Genomic DNA, 19,712 nt, shown 5'->3' on the forward strand with positions numbered 1-19,712 from the left:
GTATTCAGTTGTATGAGATTAAATCAAATGTGATGTAACTGCTCAATACTGATTACTGGCAACACCAATTGGTTGGATTAGCTTGTTAAGACTTGAACATCATAGGCAGGTGTGTCCAATCATGAGAAAAGGTATTTAAGGAGACCAATTGCAAGTTGTTCTTCTGTTTGACTCTCCTCTGAAGAGTGACAGCATGGGATCCTCAAAGCAACTCTCAAAAGATCTGAAAACAAGGATTGTTCAGTATCAAGGTTTAGGGGAAGGCTACAAAAAGCTATCTCAGAGGTTTAAACTGTCAGTTTTAGCTGTAAGGAATGTAATCAGGAAATGGAAGGCCACAGGCACAGTTGCTGTAAAACCCAGGTCTGGCAGGCCAAGAAAAATACAGGAGCGGCATATGCGGAGGATTGTGAGAATAGTTACAGACAACCCAAAGATCACCTCCAAAGACCTGCAAGAACATCTTGCTGCAGATGGTGTGTCTGTACATCGTTCTACAATTCAGCAAAGCAATTTGCACAAAGAACATGTGTATGGCAGGGGGATGAGAAAGAAGCCCTTTCTGCACTCACACCACAAACACAGTCGCTTGTTGTATGCAAAAGCTCATTTAGACAAGACACAGTCATTTTGGAACAAAGTACTTTGGACTGATGAGACAAAAATTGAGTTATTTGCTCATAACAAAAAGCGCTTTGCATGGAGGAAGAAGAACACTGCATTCCAAGAAAAACACCTGCTACCTACTGTCACATTTGGTGGAGGTCCCATCATGCTGTGGGGCTGTGTGACTAGTTCAGGGACTACTGGGGCCCTCGTTAAAGTCGAGGGTTGGATGAATTCAACCCAATATCAACAAATTCTTCAGGATAATGTTCAAGCATCAGTCACAAAGTTGAAGTTACACAGGGGTTGGATATTCCAACAAGACAATGACCCTAAACACACTTGGAAATCTACAAAGACATTTATGCAGAGGGACAAGTACAATATTCTGGAATGTCACAGACCCCCCACTTGAATATCATGGAAAATCTATGGGATGATTTGAAGCAGACTGTCCATGATCGGCAGCCATCAAATTTAACTGAACTGGAGAGATTTTGTATGGACGAATGGTCAAAAATACCCACATCCAGAATCCAGACACTCATCAAAGGCTATAGGAGGCGTCTAGAGGCTGTTACATTTGCAAAAGGAGCTCAAATAAGTATTGATGTAATATCTCTGTTGGGTGCCCAAATTTATGCACCTGTCTAATTTTGTTATGATGCATATTGCATATTGATGTCTCTGCTGAAATACTACTGTTTCCATAAGGCAAGTTATATATTAAAAGGAAGTTGCTACTTTGAAAGCTCAGCCAATGATAAACAAAACTCCAAAGAATTAAGAGGGGTTCCCAAACTTTTTCAATTGACTGTATAAATAGATATAAATCAATAGATGCAATATCTGTCTGTCTGTCCCATGTGTCAGTTTCTATTTATATTGTCAGTATAATAATTAGCAATTGAGACTCAGTACAAAGAGCAGAATTAAGGTGGAATGGGAATTAGAAATAAAGATTCCATGATACAAAGAACAGAATTTACCTGGAGACCTGGAGGGATTATATGTAAAAGCCTATTGGCTGGTAGTGGCCCAGTCCTGTCTGGTGTCTCTGTGGGCAGTGCCTATGTATTACCATGTATTATAGATGAGGGGCCCCGGCCAATCACAGGCCTCAGGAGGGGAAATAGGAGCAGATATTACCTGAGAGGGAGAGGTGAGGTTACTTGTGTCGCACAGACGGTGCCCAGGTTACCCACCTTCACAGGTTACTGGAAGCCAACTGGTCAGTTCTCTATAAAGAAGGGGCAGTGCATTGTGGGATACAGTTCAATTGCAGCTCTTCATGTTGGGACTCAAGAGAACAACACTTCCCAACATTACCTGACAGCAGCAGGTTGGATGTGATGTTTATACTATAAATACTGTTAATGTACAGTGGAGCTTAACAACATTCACTTACCCAGGGGGAGGTTCCTGTCTGACCATGGGAAAGAGAACAGCCCAGGAGCAGGAAGTACAGAGAATCAGAGCTCTGTACCTGGGTAAGTACTGGGGGAGATTGGATTCACTTACACAGGGGGAGGTTCCTGTCTGACCATGGGAAAGAGAACAGCCCAGGAGCAGGAAGTACAGAGAATTAGAGCTCTGTTCCTGGGTAAATACTGGGGGAGATTGGATTCACTTACCCAGGGGGAGGTTCCTGTCTGACCATTAGAAAGAGAACAGCCCAGGAGCAGGAAGTACAGAGAATCAGAGCTCTGTTCCTGGGTAAGTACTGAGGGGATATTGGATTCAGTTACCCAGGGGGAGGTTCCTGTCTGACCATTAGAAAGAGAACAGCCCAGGAGCAGGAAGTACAGAGAATCAGAGCTCTGTTCCTGGGTAAGTACTGGGGGAGATTGGATTCACTTACCCAGGGGGAGGTTCCTGTCTGACCATGGGAAAGAGAACAGCCCAGGAGCAGGAAGTACAGAGAATCAGAGCTCTGTTCCTGGGTAAATACTGGGGGAGATTGGATTCACTTACCCAGGGGGAGGTTCCTGTCTGACCATGGGAAAGAGAACAGCCCAGGAGCAGGAAGTACAGAGAATCAGAGCTCTGTACCTGGGTAAAGTAATACTGGGGGAGTAGTTTGGATTGGAGGGTCCTAGTGGGAATGAGCCCATAAAGCAACAAGCAAGGAATTGGATTTCATATCTGAGAACATCATTCTATTCTTGCTTCGAATACTGCAAGGTGTAAAATAAGAAATTCATTGTTTGCACTCAGTTACCTTTATACTGTCCCCTAGTGCAAGGAAGCAGACCTGTGGTTGCAGGGGGGCCAACGATTGTAGGGGGCCCAGTGATCCCCTAATTAATGAGCGATTTTAATATATCTTAGTAGAATTGTCCAATTTATGAATATTTTGGGGCCCTTAATTGAGTTTATTGTGGGGATCAGTAACATCTAGTTATGCCACTGCTTTAGTCTGTATTTAATTAGTAGGAGGATGGTCCCCATGTTGTAACGACTTCCTCTCCTGAGAGGCCGTTTCCATGCAGTCGCCTTAACTGAACCCCACACAGCAGCCTTTAGTCCTGACACATGATGAAGCCAATGGGCTTGCACAGCATTAAATTGGGGTGAAAGAAGTGGAGGGATGTTATACAGCATCTAGTGAATCAGTGGAGAGATGTTAGTTGCACCATGTGTAGTGCAGTATGTCGAAATAAGACCCACCCACAAGTGCAGGCCACACCCACTGTTATAATAAGCCTCACCCACCAACACTATCTGGTATCACCCAAGACATTTGCTGGCCTTGCACTCAGAATACCTGGACCAACGACACCCAAACAGGCCGGGAATCTATGGACATGGGTGGGGCCCAAATAGGGTTACCACCTTTTCTAGAAAAAAATACCGTCCTTCCTATGTTTTTATGGTTTTTCCCTATACTTAACATTGCAATCATGCATCATTTTTACCGGCCAGGTCGGAAAAATACCGGCCAGGTGGCAACCATAGGTCCATATCAATTGCAATTCATAAATCTGCAGAATGTCCATATGAGATCAGTTTGTTCTGCTGTTGGGGCTAATGACTTTTATGATCTTTACTGGAGCTGTAGATTCCTTATGTTTACGCCACAGCAGCCCTTACATGCGACTGATTGGCTGAACAGATAAGAGACTGATTGGCTGAACAGATAAGATACCAATTGGCTGAACAGATAAGAGAAAGCTCAGCATAAGCAGAGGAACCACAACCCATGGCTGATCTACAAGAAGTCACTTTATGGAGACTGAATAAAACTGAAGCACATACTGTATAAAAGTACAGGGATAATATAAAATATTCTGCTGGACAAAGGACACATTGGATCTATAGCTGAGCAGTAAGTCCGTGTGTAATGAAACCCCCCAGTCTCCCAGGGGCCCCCGCTCATGGCTCTGTATGAACTTGTTCCAACATCTGTTTATTATTAAACAGCAAATATGGGAATGGGGGGAGAATAAAGATCTCCGGAGCCCCAGGGCACGACTCATGAGCAGAGGACAAAGGGGTTATTTATACAAGGAGGGTTAATTATATACAGGGGCTCTGCACCCACTTGTTCAAGGGCACAAACATGAAGGTTTATGGGGGGCAGGGGAAGGGCCACTCTGTGCCACTGACTACAAATCACAAATGCCCCTCTTCTATAATACAGACTGGATCAGTAGGTACCACTGACCCCCTGAGGGCCGTCACCATGGCAATTGGGCCATTTGTTCCCCCCACACAAACATTGATAAAACAAATTAAAATAAGTGATTTAAGGTGAGTCGAATGGAAACATTATTTGCTGCTCGTAAGTCTGATCCAAAACCAAAAAACGCAAAAAGACCGCTCTAACCGCGCCATGTTACTTCAGTCCCCTCTTTGTTATTACATGCTTCCGTGTAGGAGGGCTGGTTACAATTAAAGTTGCATGAATCAAATTCATAAATCATAAATATAAGATCAAAGAACACATATTTTCCTGACGCGTTTTGGACTACACTAGTCCTTAATTGTAGCCCATGATTAAGGACTAGTGTAGTCTGAAACGCATCAGGCAATGATGCGGTCCTTGATCTTATATTTATGATAGCCAAATAATAAAGGATACGTTTTAATGGAGGTGCGGTTTACACTCTTCTTAATCTGATCCAAACCCACCAGCACAACTTGGTCTCACTGGTAAAAGGCACCTCCGTGCCCGACTGGCCCAGCTCAAGTGCCAATGTCACACATGGGGGGTCTCTGATACATCAGGAGATAGTGGGCAAGGATAGTCTCAGCCTATTGGTGCCACTGTCTGGGATGTTCTGACCCACAAACCCAACATAAACTGCATCTGCTGAGGTCTCTGAGCAAATCCATCCCACTCATTATATGCGAGAGACACCAGTATTCTAGGAGAACAGTCTCAGATCAGCAGTCCCATCCAATCAGAGCAGGTGGAACCGGAGGGACCCAAATAAATGAAATGCATCCGTACCCACCTCCACCATCCCATTCCCCATCTAACAATGCATCTTGCGCACAGTTCTAGAAAATCTCTTGGTTTCCTTTTCACTCTTCTGCCACTTTCTGACCCATGAGATGACCAGTCGGTCGTCTGCCCGGTGGCCCAGAAGCAGCACGGTGGTGCCCGGCTCATGAATGTCCTGGCAGATGCAGTTGTCTCCATCCGGCAGCCAGAGAATTGTCTTCTTCAGCTCATCATCACTCCAGCCCTTGCTCTTATACACAGTCCTGCTCTTAACTTCTGGAACCACCATGATGTCTCCTTCCAGGGTGGACACTGAACGGATGTTCATCTTCAGAGCTACGAGACACAAGAGGGGCAAATCTGATGGAACTGTGGGGCACCATTGGGTACATAGAATATTCATTGAATTCCCTTGTATCCTCCTCTACCCATACCCAACATTCATCCCACCGAGCAGGTACCAACTGGACACACTCATTGACCACCAGACTCCCTACTGAAATCAATGAGTCTTTGTGTGGGTTCCACTAGCTTATTATTCTCAACCCATCTGATTGGCTCCATCAGCTTGCCAGGAGATGGGCAGAGCTACACAGAGATCTTACTGATTGGCTGGTTGAAGAAGCTATCCATTATTTCAGAGCTATTTATCCATTCATGTCTTAGCCAATTGCACTATTCCCCTTGGACTGATTCATTGATCAATGAAAATTTCCCCATAAAGATCTTTACTGAAGGCCCATAACAGTATTGGCTCTACAAGTCTCTGGTGGAAATTATATATATATATATATATATATAGATAGATAGATAGATAGATAGATAGATAGATAGATAGATAGATAGATAGATAGATAGATAGATAGATTGATAGATAGATGATAGATAGATAGATAGATAGATAGATGATAGATAGATGATAGATAGATAGATAGATAGATAGATAGATAGATAGATAGATAGATAGATATAGAAGGAGACTAATCCGCTGCTGGGTTAGGTTACACAAAGGCATGGGCTCACACAAGCATGGGCCAAGATAGGGAAATCTTTATTCTGGATCACTGCATCCAATGAGAGTGTCTGGATCAGCGCCATGTGATTATTATCAGCACTATCTGGACTGATCACTATTATCCTGCCTGAATGCTGCAGCTCAAACACCAACAGTGGATTCTGGGAGTTGTAGTCAGTGCCCCAGACTGCCTGTACAAAAAGTACAATCTCTAGATTGCACAGCATTGAGGGGCATTGTCTGCTGGGCTTTCCCTGTCCTGTTACTCACTGTACAACGTATTCACATATACCCAGGGCACCCCATAAGTGGGATTTATAGGGGTGTCACATAAAGCTCATCCCTTCAGCCTAACCCCTGAGTTTACACCTCCCAATCCCCGTGTGGCCACACTTACCAAAATCAGAGAAGCAGTAATTCTGAAGGAAATCCTTGTCGGGGTCTCCCCGGTTACGGCAGGCAGAGCAGGGCACCTCTGGGTGAAGGAAAGAAAATACAGTGACCCCCATGTACAATAATGCAGAGATCCAACATCTCAATATTAACTCAAGCCTGCAATGTGGCACCACTCACCCTACAGCTTTCACTGCTCAATATCTATCAGTAATTAATATCTATCTGTAATTAATATCTATCAGTAATTCTCCCTAATGAAAGACATGGAGGGCAGGAACGGCATACATGTATTATAAGGGATAATGTACCCCCTGCTGTAAATGATAAGGATATTAGATGTCACTGAGGGGTTGTTCTGTGACCGTATAAAGACACAAGGCTGCAAGCTGAGTTATACAGGGAATTCTGAGTATCACTCATGTATTATAAGCGATAATGTACCCCCTACTGTAAATGATAAGGATATTAGAAGTCACTGAGGAGTTGTTCTGTGACCATATAAAGGCACAAGGCTGCAAGCTGAGTTATACAGGGAACTCTGAGTATCACTCATGTACTATAAGGGATAATGTACCCCCTACTGTAAATGATAAGGATATTAGAAGTCACTGAGGGGTTGTTCTGTGACCATATAAAGGCACAAGGCTGCAGGCTGAGTTATACAGGGAACTCTGAGTATCACTCATGTATTATAAGGGATAATGTACCCCCTACTGTAAATGATAAGGATATTAGAAGTCACTGAGGGGTACTATGAGACTTTAGGCAGATACATGTAACATATTGTCTACTATAAGTTATAAGGATATTAGACATGACCATATTTGAATTTATATGTAATATTACATCTCCCTGCTATTTAAGTGGGGTATTGTAGGGTGGATTGGTCAAGGGTGTGGCCTAAATGTCCTGAGTTTTCTTTTTTCATTATATGAAAGTTGAGCGGTAAGCTCAGGAACTCAATGACATGTATTATATGTAGAAAATGAATGATGGGTACCCACCTTCTTTAACCTCTTGCTGTTTATCCTCACTGCCAGCAGGGGGCACACACAGGTCATTCCCCAGGGGAAACTGGGTGCAGTTGAACATATCAGGCCAGGGGAAGCCAAATGCAGACATGACGGGGGTGCAGCCGTCCCGCACTGCCTCACAGAGGGATCTGCAGGGGTACACGGCCTGATCCAGTTCACTCAAACACACGGGGGCAAATAGAGAACACAGGAACTTCTTGGTGTCTGCGTGGCACTGTTTAGAAAGGAGTGGCACCCAGGAACCCGCCTGCTGCAGAACCTCCTTCATGGTGTCGTGCCCCAGCAGGTTGGGCAGGCGCATCTCAGTGTAGCCCACGCCGTGGCACAGGGTCATTGTGCTGGGGATGGATTTGCAGCTGCTCTTGCGGGTACTCAGATGGGTGAGGATGAAGGGCAAGGCCTGTGTGGGGCACAGGATGCCCACGATTACAAGGAACACGGAGACGGGTAGGAGGAACCTCATGGCTGAAATAAAAGGGGTCACTGGACTTTCTGCTGCAGCAACAAAAGAACAGATGGAACAGTGATTATTATTAGAGAAAGAAAGAGAAATCTACTTTGTTCTCCTTCAATCAGTCCCCTGCTATAATCAGACTTGAACCCCAAACTGTAAGAGCCATACCCAGAGACCCACTTTCTGGGGATCCGCCATCGCTACTTCAGATTTCTCTATTTAATTTTGCACCTTAACAATTAAATGTGTATTTCATGTGGGTTCTAAACCCCTCACAATGCCGGAACTAGAAGGATCCCACAAAATAAAGCTGAGCTCCCCCAACTGGCTGGAAGCAACACACTGCATGGGACAGAAGCAATACAGACCCAACACAGACCTGTAGAACCAGAAAGGTTGCAACTTTGTACCAGAATCATTCCAGACATTGCTGATGACCACTCATCTGATCAGTGTGGGGCCACAGAACATGGAAAGGAACCTGAGTCCTGCTGAAACAATTCTGGTGCAATTCTTGATCCATTTCAGAATTCACTATCCCGATACTGAGTGACCCTCAGGCTGTGGCCCCTGGGGAGGCTCCACAGTCTGGGAACCTTGTTGGATCCACACACAGGAGTAGGGTTGCCACCTGGCCAGTATTTTAAAAATGATGGCTGATCCCAATGTTATTAATAGGGAATAAAGATAAATATATAGGAAGGTCAGTGATATGATCCCAATGTTATTAATAGGGAATAAAGATAAATATATAGGAAGGTCAGTGAAATAATCCCAATGTTATTAATAGGGAATAAAGATAAATATATAGGAAGGTCAGTGAAATGATCCCAATGTTATTAATAGGGAATAAAGATAAATATATAGGAAGGTCAGTGATCCCAATGTTATTAATAGGGAATAAAGATAAATATATAGGAAGGTCAGTGATCCCAATGTTATTAATAGGGAATAAAGATAAATATATAGGAAGGCCAGTGATCCCAATGTTATTAATAGGGAATAAAGATAAATATATAGGAAGGCCAGTGATATGATCCCAATGTTATTAATAGGGAATAAAGATAAATATATAGGAAGGCCAGTGATCCCAATGTTATTAATAGGGAAAAAAGATAAATATATAGGAAGGTCAGTGATCCCAATGTTATTAATAGGGAATAAAGATAAATATATAGGAAGGCCGGTATTTTTTTCAAGAAAAGGAAAACCCTACACAGGAGCAGGGGACATTTATAGAGGGGCAATAATTCAACACTGCTAATGCCTCTGTCTGATGCCCCTTACTCATCTTTATGCAAACTACCATGTGGTATGAAGTGTTTGACTGCACCCTCATGTGTATCCCTTCCCTCTGCACCCTCATGTGTATCCCTTCCCTCTGCACCCTCATGTGTATCCTTTCCATCTGCACCCTCATGTGTATCCCTTCCCTCTGCACCCTCATGTGTATCCTTTCCCTCTGCACCCTCATGTGTATCCTTTCCCTCTGCACCCTCATGTGTATCCCTTCCCTCTGCACCCTCATATGCATCCCTTCCCTCTGCACCCTCATGTGTATCCTTTCCCTCTGCACCCTCATGTGTATCCTTTCCCTCTGCACCCTCATGTGTATCCCTTCCCTCTGCACCCTCATATGCATCCCTTCCATCTGCACCCTCATGTGTATCCTTTCCCTCTGCACCCTCATGTGTATCCTTTCCATCTGCACCCTCATATGCATCCCTTCCATCTGCACCCTCATGTGTATCCTTTCCCTCTGCACCCTCATGTGTATCCTTTCCCTCTGCACCCTCATATGCATCCCTTCCCTCTGCACCCTCATATGCATCCCTTCCCTCTGCACCCTCATGTGTATCCTTTCCATCTGCACCCTCATGTGTATCCTTTCCCTCTGCACCCTCATATGCATCCCTTCCCTCTGCACCCTCATGTGTATCCTTTCCCTCTGCACCCTCATGTGTATCCTTTCCATCTGCACCCTCAATTTGTATTCCTTCCCTCTGCACCCTCATATGTACCCTTTCCCTCTGCGGAGCCCCAGTTGCAGAATGGCACATTCCCAGGGCAAGCACACGACAACGCTGAGCAGCACCCACATGCCACATAAATTCCACAGACATAAAGAGAGGGGTCACCTTACCTCTAAGAGCTCCTCAGGGGTCTCACTGGTTCTGCCAACCTGTTGCACAATTGAGAATCAGAAGTCCATAAAAGGTCAATCGAGTAATCGAGATGTTTTTTCCCATCAGCAAGTGCCAGCCATTGTGCCCCAGAGTCTGGGTAACCTGAGGGGACTCTCTCACATGGGGCTGGGGCATCAGATGCTGTTAAATAAAGAGCTGCCCATTAAGAGTGGCACAGAGATGCCCCTGAAAGTAGAGCAGAGACACAGTGAGACCCAGTCCAGCAGCAGAACAATAGCAAATGCTCAGCCCAAGTTTAACTTCAACTCCATCCACTCGGCGGTGGAGTTTGGGCTCGGCACAGACATGTCTTAACTGGTGAGGGGCGGCCCATGCTCAGGGGTGTGAGGTTTGTTGAGTTTTAAAGCTGCTGGGGGGGTGCAGAGCAATTAGTGTCCCATTGCATGCTGGGTGTTAAAGGCTGGGAGTTAAAGGCTGGGTGCACAAGGCACAGGAATTTCCCTGCAGCATCAGGATCATAAACATTTCCAGGCAGAGAGGAATTTCACTGAAAGAAAAGAATGAGCCGAGGGCAGACTCTGATACAGTCGCACTCACATCACTTGTACCCAGACAATTACACACCTACAGTCATATGAAAAGGTTTGGGAACCCCTTTTAGTTCTTTGGAGTTTTGTTTATCATTGGCTGAGCTTTCAAAGTAGCAACTTCCTTTTAATATATAACATGCCTTATTTATAAAAGTGGTATTTCAGCAGTGACATAACGTTTATTGGAGTAACAGAAAATATGCATCATAAAATTAGACAGAACATAGACAAAACATAAATTTGGGCACCCAACAGAGATATTACATCAATACTTAGTTGAGCTCCTTTTGCAAATGTAACAGCCTCTAGACGCCTCCTATAGCCTTTGATGTGTGTCTGGATTCTGGATGTGGGTATTTTTGACCATTCGTCCATACAAAATCTCTCCAGTTCAGTTAAATTTGATGGCTGCCGAGCATGGACAGTCTGCTTCAAATCATCCCATAGATTTTCCATGATATTCAAGTCGGGGGACTCCAGAATATTGTACTTGTCCCTCTGCATAAATGTCTTTGTAGATTTCCAAGTGTGTTTAGGGTCATTGTCTTGTTGGAATATCCAACCCCTGCGTAACTTCAACTTTGTGACTGATGCTTGAACATTATCCTGAAGAATTTGTTGATATTGGGTTGAATTCATCCAACCCTCGACTTTAACGAGGGCCCCAGTAGTCCCTGAACTAGTCACACAGCCCCACAGCATGATGGGACCTCCACCAAATGTGACAGTCGGTAGCAGGTGTTTTTCTTGGAATGCAGTGTTCTTCTTCCGCCATGCAAAGAGCTTTTTGTTATAAGCAAATATCTCGATTTTTGTCTCATCAGTCCAAAGTACTTTGTTCCATAATGACTGTGTCTTGTCTAAATGAGCTTTTGCATACAACAAGCGACTCTGTTTGTGGTGTGAGTGCAGAAAGGGCTTCTTTCTCATCCCCCTGCCATACACATGTTCTTTGTGCAAATTGTGCTGAATTGTAGAACGATGTACAGATACACCATCTGCAGCAAGATGTTCTTGCAGGTCTTTGGAGGTGATCTTTGGCTTGTCTGTAACTATTCTCACAATCCTCCGCATATGCCGCTCCTGTATTTTTCTTGACCTGTCAGACCTGGGTTTTACAGCAACTGTGCCTGTGGCCTTCCATTTCCTGATTACATTCCTTACAGCTAAAACTGACAGTTTAAACCTCTGACATAGCTTTTTGTAGCCTTCCCCTAAACCTTGATACTGAACAATCCTTGTTTTCAGATCTTTTGAGAGTTGCTTTGAGGATCCCATGCTGTCACTCTTCAGAGGAGAGTCAAACAGAAGAACAACTTGCAATTGGTCACCTTAAATACCTTTTCTCATGATTGGACACACCTGCCTATGAAGTTCAAGGCTTAACGAGCTAATCCAACCAATTTGGTGTTGCCAGTAATCAGTATTGAGCAGTAACATTCAAATGAGCAAAATTACAAGGGTACCCACATTTTTTCACAGACAGGTTTTCACATTTGATTTAATCTCATACAACGGAATACTGCTTCACTAAAAATCTATGGTCAGAAAACACCCCAGTACTCAGATGTTCCCGGGAAATGAAAGACATACCACTGTTATCTTTGTTGTTGAAAGTGGAGTAAATTATTTTGCAGGCTGAGAGGGGTTCCCAAACTTTTTCATATGACTGTAATATGGCCCCAAATGGGACAGTGATTTGAGGGGCCGCATTTTACACTGCCCCCCTCTCCCAGAGATACGTTTCCCCTTAATACTTAACTGCCGGTGCCAAACCATCTCATGCTGCAGTTACTGACTAAATTAGCTCTCTGGGCCCGAGCAATAATAGGGCCCCTCTGCCGACTGCGGGGATTTAGTACAGAGGGTGCAAATGGCATCAATTCTATTTATACAACACACAGAATAGGAGAATCTGTAGAATATAAAGTGGGCGGGTATACTACAGTAGTTGGAGTCGAATGAGGGAAAGAAGCGCAGTTTTTTGGCAGAGAGAATACAAGCTGTCCCTGATGTGCAGACACACACACACATATAACAAACACACACACAACACATATACATATAGATAATCCAATCTCCTCTTTACTATCTACAGCATAATGTGGCCTAATGTAAGGGAATGGGCACGGAGTAGAACAGGGACCAAGGTGCAGGGAGTTGAACAGGGACCAAGGTGCAGGGAGTAGAACAGGGAACAAGGTGCAGGGAGTAGAACAGGGAACAAGCAGGGAGTAAAACAGGGAACAAGGTGCAGGGAGTAGAACAGGGAACAAGCAGGGAGTAAACCAGGGGACAAGGAGCAGGAAGTAGGACAGGAACCAAGGAGCAGGGAGTAGAACAGGGAACAAGGTGCAGGGAGTAGAACAGGGGACAAGGTGCATGGAGTAGAACACGGACAAGGTGCAGGGAGTAGAACAGGGACAATGTACAGGGAGTAGAAAAGGGGACAAGGTGCAGGGAGTAGGACAAGGAGCAGAACAGGGAACAAGGTGCAGGGAGTAGAACAGGGACCAAGGAGCAGGGAGTAGAACAGGGAACAAGGTGCAGGGAGTAGAACAGGGAACAAGGTGAAGGGAGTAGAACAGGGACAAAGTGCAGGGAGTAGAACAGGGAAAAAAGTACAGGGAGTAGAACAGGGGACAAGGTTACTCAGTGTATTGATAGAGATGCATGAATTCGGCCCAGGGGCCACAAGTGAAACCTTATAGAGATGTGACAAATGAGTACTCCCTGCACCCTGCCCATTCTCCTGCAACTGTATGGAGCTTTCCTCCTTTAATAAATGCACCATGTAGTGGACTGGGCCCCGTTGCACTGCCCCTTTAAAACCAGACACACGTGTAATCCTCCTCCCACCTGCCTGTATAACACTTCACTGGGATTCCTGCTGCAGCCTGTACTGACTCACTGCTAGCCATGCACCACATTCCAAAATATAAACACAATGCAAACGTTTTTTTTCATAATCAGGAGATATTTGTAGTTTTTAATACATAGTAACATTGTATAGTCCATAGTATAGTATATATAGACTATATATACCAATATATTATACAATTACACAGTAATATTAAGTTAGGTTGAAAAAAGACACACGTCCATCAAGCTCAACCTTAAGTCTATATATAACCTGCCTAACTGCCAGTTGATCCAGAGGAAGGCAAAACCCCATCTGAAGTCTCTCCAATTTGTCTCAGAGGGGGAAAATTCCTTTCTGACTCCAAGATGCAATGGGACCAGTCCAGACTAATGATCAGGATTTTTAAACTGCAATTGATCTACAACTCCCTGGACCCTTCAGCTGTGGCATTAGATTGTTAAACAAATCCCCCTTGGTTTCTCCTGCTGCCTCATGTACAGACTCCAATATAAATACACATGTGGGCTCCATGGGAGTTGTAGTTCAGTGAGAGGGATGGGGTTGCTGTGTGACATCGTGGATCCCGGTGGGTGTACAAGAACTTACCTGCAGTCATAGGAAGGATTTTGAAGATTCTTTGTGGCCCCTCTGGGGCAATAATACTTATACTGATAATAATACTAATAATATTAATACTACTACTAATAATAATACTTAGAATAATACCAATAATAATACTACTACTACTACAAATAATAATAATACTAATAATATTAATACTAATAATAATAATACTAATAATACCAATAATAATACTAATAATAATACGAATAATAATACTAATAATAATAATACCAATAATAATAATACTAATAATAATTATTAGTGCAGGGTCTCTGCCCATTTACAGCTTTATGGCTCTGTCCCTCCTCTTCTCCAAAGCTGAAGGCAATTCCTTTATTACACGAGGATCAAAGTTATTAGCCACAAAGAGCAATGTACTAGCCACACAGAACTGGGCAACTGCAGCACAAAGCACAGCAGAAGTTATTGGCCTTAGTAGCGCCCCCTGCTGTCACTGAAGCGGAAGCTCTGCGGGTATTTATGTAGAGAAGGAAACAAAACAAAGTGCCAGTGGTTACCCTGGTAACGCCACGCCCTCCCAGCGCGCAGCTGCCCCAGCAGCACCCGGAAGCGGAACTATTGCTCAGGAGTTCGGCTCCCCTGTCATGTGATAGATCGGCTTGGCTGTCCGGAGCGAGCTGGCCCCGTTCTGTCGGACATGGGCTGTTGCTACAGCGGGGAGACTGACACCGGCAAAGGGGTGAGACACCGGGGCTGCGGGGGTTGCTTTAACTTTCACTTTGTGGTAATACGAGGCACCTTGTGCTGCTGACATCACGTGACACCTGCAGAACTGCCCGCCCACAGTTCCACCCGCTGTCCTGCGTCAAGTTAAGGAGAAATAACCGCACATTCTGAACGGGCAGTTGCCAGGGAAGTAATTGGTGAAACTACTCAACTGTTTATAACTTATTTGGGGGAGGGACTTGGAGTCTGTGACCCAGGAAGTGGGTTGGACACTAATGGCCGCTTACAGGTAGTCTCAAAGTAAAAAACAGTAGAGCCAGGTATTAGCAGATTAACTGCACAACATTTATTGACAGGACATGTTTCAGGCAAAGCCCTTTTTCAAGTGTTATCCACAGAATATCCCACCTTACAATTAAATAGACCTGGTCACAATCATTGCACATGGTGGGTGCTGCTAGGTCTGTTTAATTGTAAGGTGAGATTCTGTTTATAACACTTGAAAAAGAGCTTTGCCTGAAACATGTCCTGTCAATAAATGTTGTGCAACAGTGCAGTTAATCTGCTAGTACCTGGCTCTACTGTTTTTTACTTTGAGACTACCTGTAAAATGCCATTAGTGCCCTAGTCCAACCCACTTCCTTGGTCACAGACTCTCTGCCCCTCCCCCTGTAAGCGGCCATTAGTGCCCTTGTAACCAGTGCTTTTTACAGGTCGTTTGGAGGTCCAAGGCTGGATTGTCTAAAAAGCAACCGAGGAAGTAACACCACTTTCAGACTCTCAGCAGAAATGCACTTATTTCAAAAGCCACCAACTAAAATTGCAACATAACAACAGTAACTGAACATCCGCTTTTGTACTGAAACTGTCACGTACGGAGCCAGATGGTCATGTGACCTCCATTCCTGGTAGACCATATACACCCAAACTGATCTGTTCTCTCTTGGGGGGCACATTGTAGGGGCAGTAGGAGGCACTGCAAGTAAAGTAGTTGTTGAGCCTCTACTTTGAATTTTACTTTGAAATGGATTGTGGGAGTGGCTAAATGGTTTCCTATATCTGTCTGGTGAGGACAGACCAGTAAACATATATTGACTTTTGTTAACACTAAGGGAGGTCAATTGTTTTCAGTGGATATATTTGCCCCTATAGATCTACCCCACTGTGCTAGTATGAAGCCAACTGATCCTCCGTGTCAAAGCAAGTGATTGGCTGCTCACATCACTATCCACAGCCAATGGGAATGACCCCCATGATGTCACTGACTCCTGTTGAGCTGCTCAGTGTTTTGTACTCACTCCCAACCAGCGCTACAGTAGCCTGCAGGGAGTTGCTAGTGTTGAGCTGCTCAGTGTTTTGTACTCACTCCCAACCAGCGCTACAGTAGCCTGCAGGGAGTTGCTAAGGTTTAGCTGCTCAGTGTTCTGTACTCACTCCCAACCAGCGCTACAGTAGCCTGCAGGGAGTTGCTAGGGTTTAGCTGCTCAGTGTTCTGTACTCACTCCCAACCAGTGCTACAGTAGCCTACAGGGAGTTGCTAGGGTTGAGCTGCTCAGTGTTCTGTACTCACTCCCAACCAGTGCTACAGTAGGCCTGCAGGGAGTTGCTAGGGTTGAGCTGCTCTCGGGATCTTCTATTTGTTATGCATGGCACCTTTATTGATACTGATGAGCTGATCGTGACTTTTCCCACCCACCAGGATCAGCGAGAGAGGGAACATCTGCTGCCCCAAAGCCACTCTCTTCCCAGCAATAAACAAAATGGATCAGAACAGAACCCCACAAATAACCCCTCCGCTCGCACTGATGAACAGGCCATGTTGTCTCGCATCTTGGCCAAGACCGCTCAGTGAGTATTTAGCCCCCCGGCCCGTTGCTTGTATTGGGGGGTGCAAGAGAGCAGACTGGTCCCTATGATTAACCCATTGTGTAACTAAAATCCAGTGTTTCCCCTACAGGAACATTATTGATGTGTCAGCCGTGGAGTCACAGGGGATGGAGCAGCACGAATGTATGGACAGAGCCCGGCAGTACAGGTGAGTGGAGATATATATAGAGAGAGAGAGAGAGAGATATATATATATAGAGAGATATATATATATAGAGAGAGAGAGAGAGATATATATATATATAGAGAGAGAGATATATATAGAGAGAGAGAGATATATATATATATATATAGAGAGAGATATATAGAGAGAGAGAGAGAGAGAGAGAGAGAGAGAGAGAGAGAGAGAGAGATAGATATTTATATTACTGATCAGGGTCGGCTGCTTACACCAAATAGCAAGAGAGAGAGACTGAACCTTTGTGTCACACGGGTGCATCTCAGGCAACAATGGGCATTATTATTGGCACTGCCCGGTCTGCTGTTTCTCTATGACATTCTGTTCAGGAGTTTGGTGTTGGTTAGTTGTGATCTTAGGGCATTTACCTCTAGTTTACAAATTAATTTTGCTGCCCCTCTGTGAGTGAGATCTATAGATCAGGCAAAAGCAACAGGATAATTCCCACATTCCAAGCTCTCTAATAATCAGCATGTGCCGTATGATGTGAGTTGTGTGCCAGGCCATTGTGTGGGGGTGCCAGTGTTACAGCTAATTCTCGGTGTCATTTGTGGGGCCAGTGACATAGCTGGGGACCCCGTTTTATATTTATTGCCCACACAGAGTGGCAGAATATTCCTTGCATGAGTGGTGGGCATGAAACTGTCTCTTAATTAACCCTTCCCTGTCTCCACTCAGCACGAGGCTGGCGAAACTCAGCAGCAATTTAATGGACTGGAAGAACGTGCCCCCCCTCCCCTCACTGACCTCTCAGCCGCACCAAATACTCGCCAGTGACCCCGTTCCCTTTACAGACATACAGCAGGTAATGCCCACATGTGCCCTCCCCCAGGGGGAGCTTCTATTTGTTTGTCAGTAGCAGCACTGAGTGTATCCAAGACTGTCAGCGCTGGGTTGATAGGGGGGCTCCACTAGTGCTTATAGAGATGCCGCCCGTCCCCCCCAATATTCCAGCCTGTCCGTTTGTCCCTGCAGGTGTCTAAGATCGCTGCTTACGCCTTCAGTGCGCTCTCACAGATACGAGTGGATGCAAAAGAGGATTTAGTTGTACAGTTTGGGATCCCGTAACCTGGATGCACTTGCGCGTTCTCTCAGACCTCAAGCAGTGTCGACTCCATCTATATTTTCTTTAATTTATCTTTATTTTTTAGAGATTTCTTTAAATATTGTCTTTGCTTAGCTCAGGAGTCGATCACCTGTTTTACCCCCTTTTGTTACCCCTTGTACCGCCATCTTGCTATTGTCCTTGATGTTTGCACTGGCCATTCACACTGTTCAGCTCTTGCCCTGGTCTTACAGCTCTGATTTCATTGTATTCTGGAGTAACAGCCCACATATAATACAGGCTAAACTGTTCTATTACCCAGCAGTGCAAATGTTTATTTTCTACTTACATTTAACATTTTTAGTAACTACAGGATTTTGGGGGGAGACTTGACACATTTGGGGTCTGTCCCATTGGACTTGAGAGAAATTCCCTGCACCTTCTGACAGCAGGAGGCTTAGGATCATGGTCTCTGTGCATCCTGAGCTTTATGGCTGCAGCTTGACACATAATGGGCCCCTCATAGATACCCCTAATCTGTCACATTGAGTATTTAAAGCCAAGGACAGGGGGTGCTGTGACCCTTTGCTCTGTATGTAGAGACTACACTTACTGCTTCTGTTCAGCACAAGATGTGTTCCTTTAGTAACAATAAGGATGGCACTTTGCAGGTTCTGTTTCCTTAACCCTATGTGCTCCCAACTCCCCGGATGGTACTTAGGGGCTGGCATTATTATATAGACTCTTGATCATGTGGCAAATCATTACACTGTTCCACCTGGCAATGCCCAATTGGCAGCTTTCATCTTACATCAGAGGATGTTATTGGTCAGCTGGAGAGACTGCAATTTTACTTACTGTCCCTAGGTGGTGCCATTGCTAAGGGTTACCCCTGGGTGCCTCACGCATGATTACACAAGGAGTAATGCAAACGGCTCATGCGGAGAGGAATGGGGGTGCCCTGGCCTATCCCACAAGGAGAATAATTTACAGTAAACAAATACTATTTGGTTTCTTTTTCTATAAATTGTGGGAAATCTCTGTAACAATAAAATTCTTACTTGTCTCAAACTGTTCCCAGCGCTTTACTTTGCCTTTAAAGGAAAACTATACCCCCAAAATGAACAATTAAGCAACAGGTAGTTCATATCATATTAAGTGGCATATTAAAGAATCTTACCAAACTGGAATATATATTTAAGTAAATATTGCCCTTTTACATCTCTTGCCTTGAGCCACCATTTCGTGATGGTCTGTGTGCTGCCTCAGAGATCACCTGACCAGAAATACTTCAACTCTAACTGTAACAGGAAGAAGTGTGGAAGCAAACGACACAACTCTGTCTGTTAATTGGCTCATGTGACCTAACATGTATGGTTTGTTGGTATGTTTGTGAGTACAGTGAATCCTACGATCTCAGGGGGCGGCCCTTATTTTTTAAAATGGCCATTTTCTATTTATGATTACCCAATGGCCCATACTACTAGAAAAGTATATTATTATGAAAATGGTTTATTTACATGAAGCAGGATTTTACATATGAGCTGTTTTATGCAATATCTTTTTATAGAGACCTACATTGTTTGGGGGGTATAGTTTTCCTTTAAGGATTAATTAGCTCCCCCCCGGAGCTGCTTTTGCAGTATGAGTGAGTAAAGTTGCTGTGAGTTGCACAACAACAAGGGAATTATAGGGAATTGCAATAAAGGGAAACTTAATAGTGATGTTGCAATACA

At 44.4% G+C, this 19,712-nt stretch overlaps 2 protein-coding genes across 3 annotated transcripts; one reads left to right on the forward strand and one right to left on the reverse strand.

Annotated features, from left to right (window-relative positions):
- Nucleotides 1-3,813: 3,813 nt before the first annotated feature.
- sfrpx.L (secreted frizzled-related protein L homeolog) lies at nt 3,814-10,661 on the reverse strand. 2 transcript variants are annotated; one of them, XM_018247801.2, is made up of 4 exons: nt 10,099-10,661; nt 7,472-7,993; nt 6,469-6,546; nt 3,814-5,392 (listed from the first exon to the last, which is right to left on the reverse strand). In XM_018247801.2, the coding sequence occupies exons 2-4, from the start codon at nt 7,962-7,964 to the stop codon at nt 5,088-5,090; spliced, it is 876 nt and encodes a 291-aa protein (XP_018103290.1). In that variant the 5' UTR covers nt 7,965-7,993; nt 10,099-10,661; the 3' UTR covers nt 3,814-5,087. The 2 variants fall into 2 exon arrangements, with proteins under 2 accessions (XP_018103290.1, XP_018103289.1); XM_018247800.2 differs by having other exon boundaries at nt 7,472-7,996; nt 10,099-10,658.
- Nucleotides 10,662-14,721: 4,060 nt separating this feature from the next.
- On the forward strand, nt 14,722-19,047 carry LOC108706168 (ragulator complex protein LAMTOR1-like). Its single transcript, XM_041582739.1, has 5 exons — nt 14,722-14,879; nt 16,566-16,714; nt 16,824-16,901; nt 17,610-17,736; nt 17,907-19,047. Exons 1-5 carry the CDS (start codon nt 14,838-14,840, stop codon nt 17,997-17,999), a joined length of 489 nt encoding a protein of 162 aa, XP_041438673.1. The 5' UTR covers nt 14,722-14,837; the 3' UTR covers nt 18,000-19,047.
- The last annotated feature ends 665 nt before the right edge of the window (nt 19,048-19,712 follow it).

Source organism: Xenopus laevis, chromosome 2L (assembly GCF_017654675.1).
Source record: "Xenopus laevis strain J_2021 chromosome 2L, Xenopus_laevis_v10.1, whole genome shotgun sequence".
Classification (NCBI taxonomy): Eukaryota; Metazoa; Chordata; class Amphibia; order Anura; family Pipidae; genus Xenopus; species Xenopus laevis.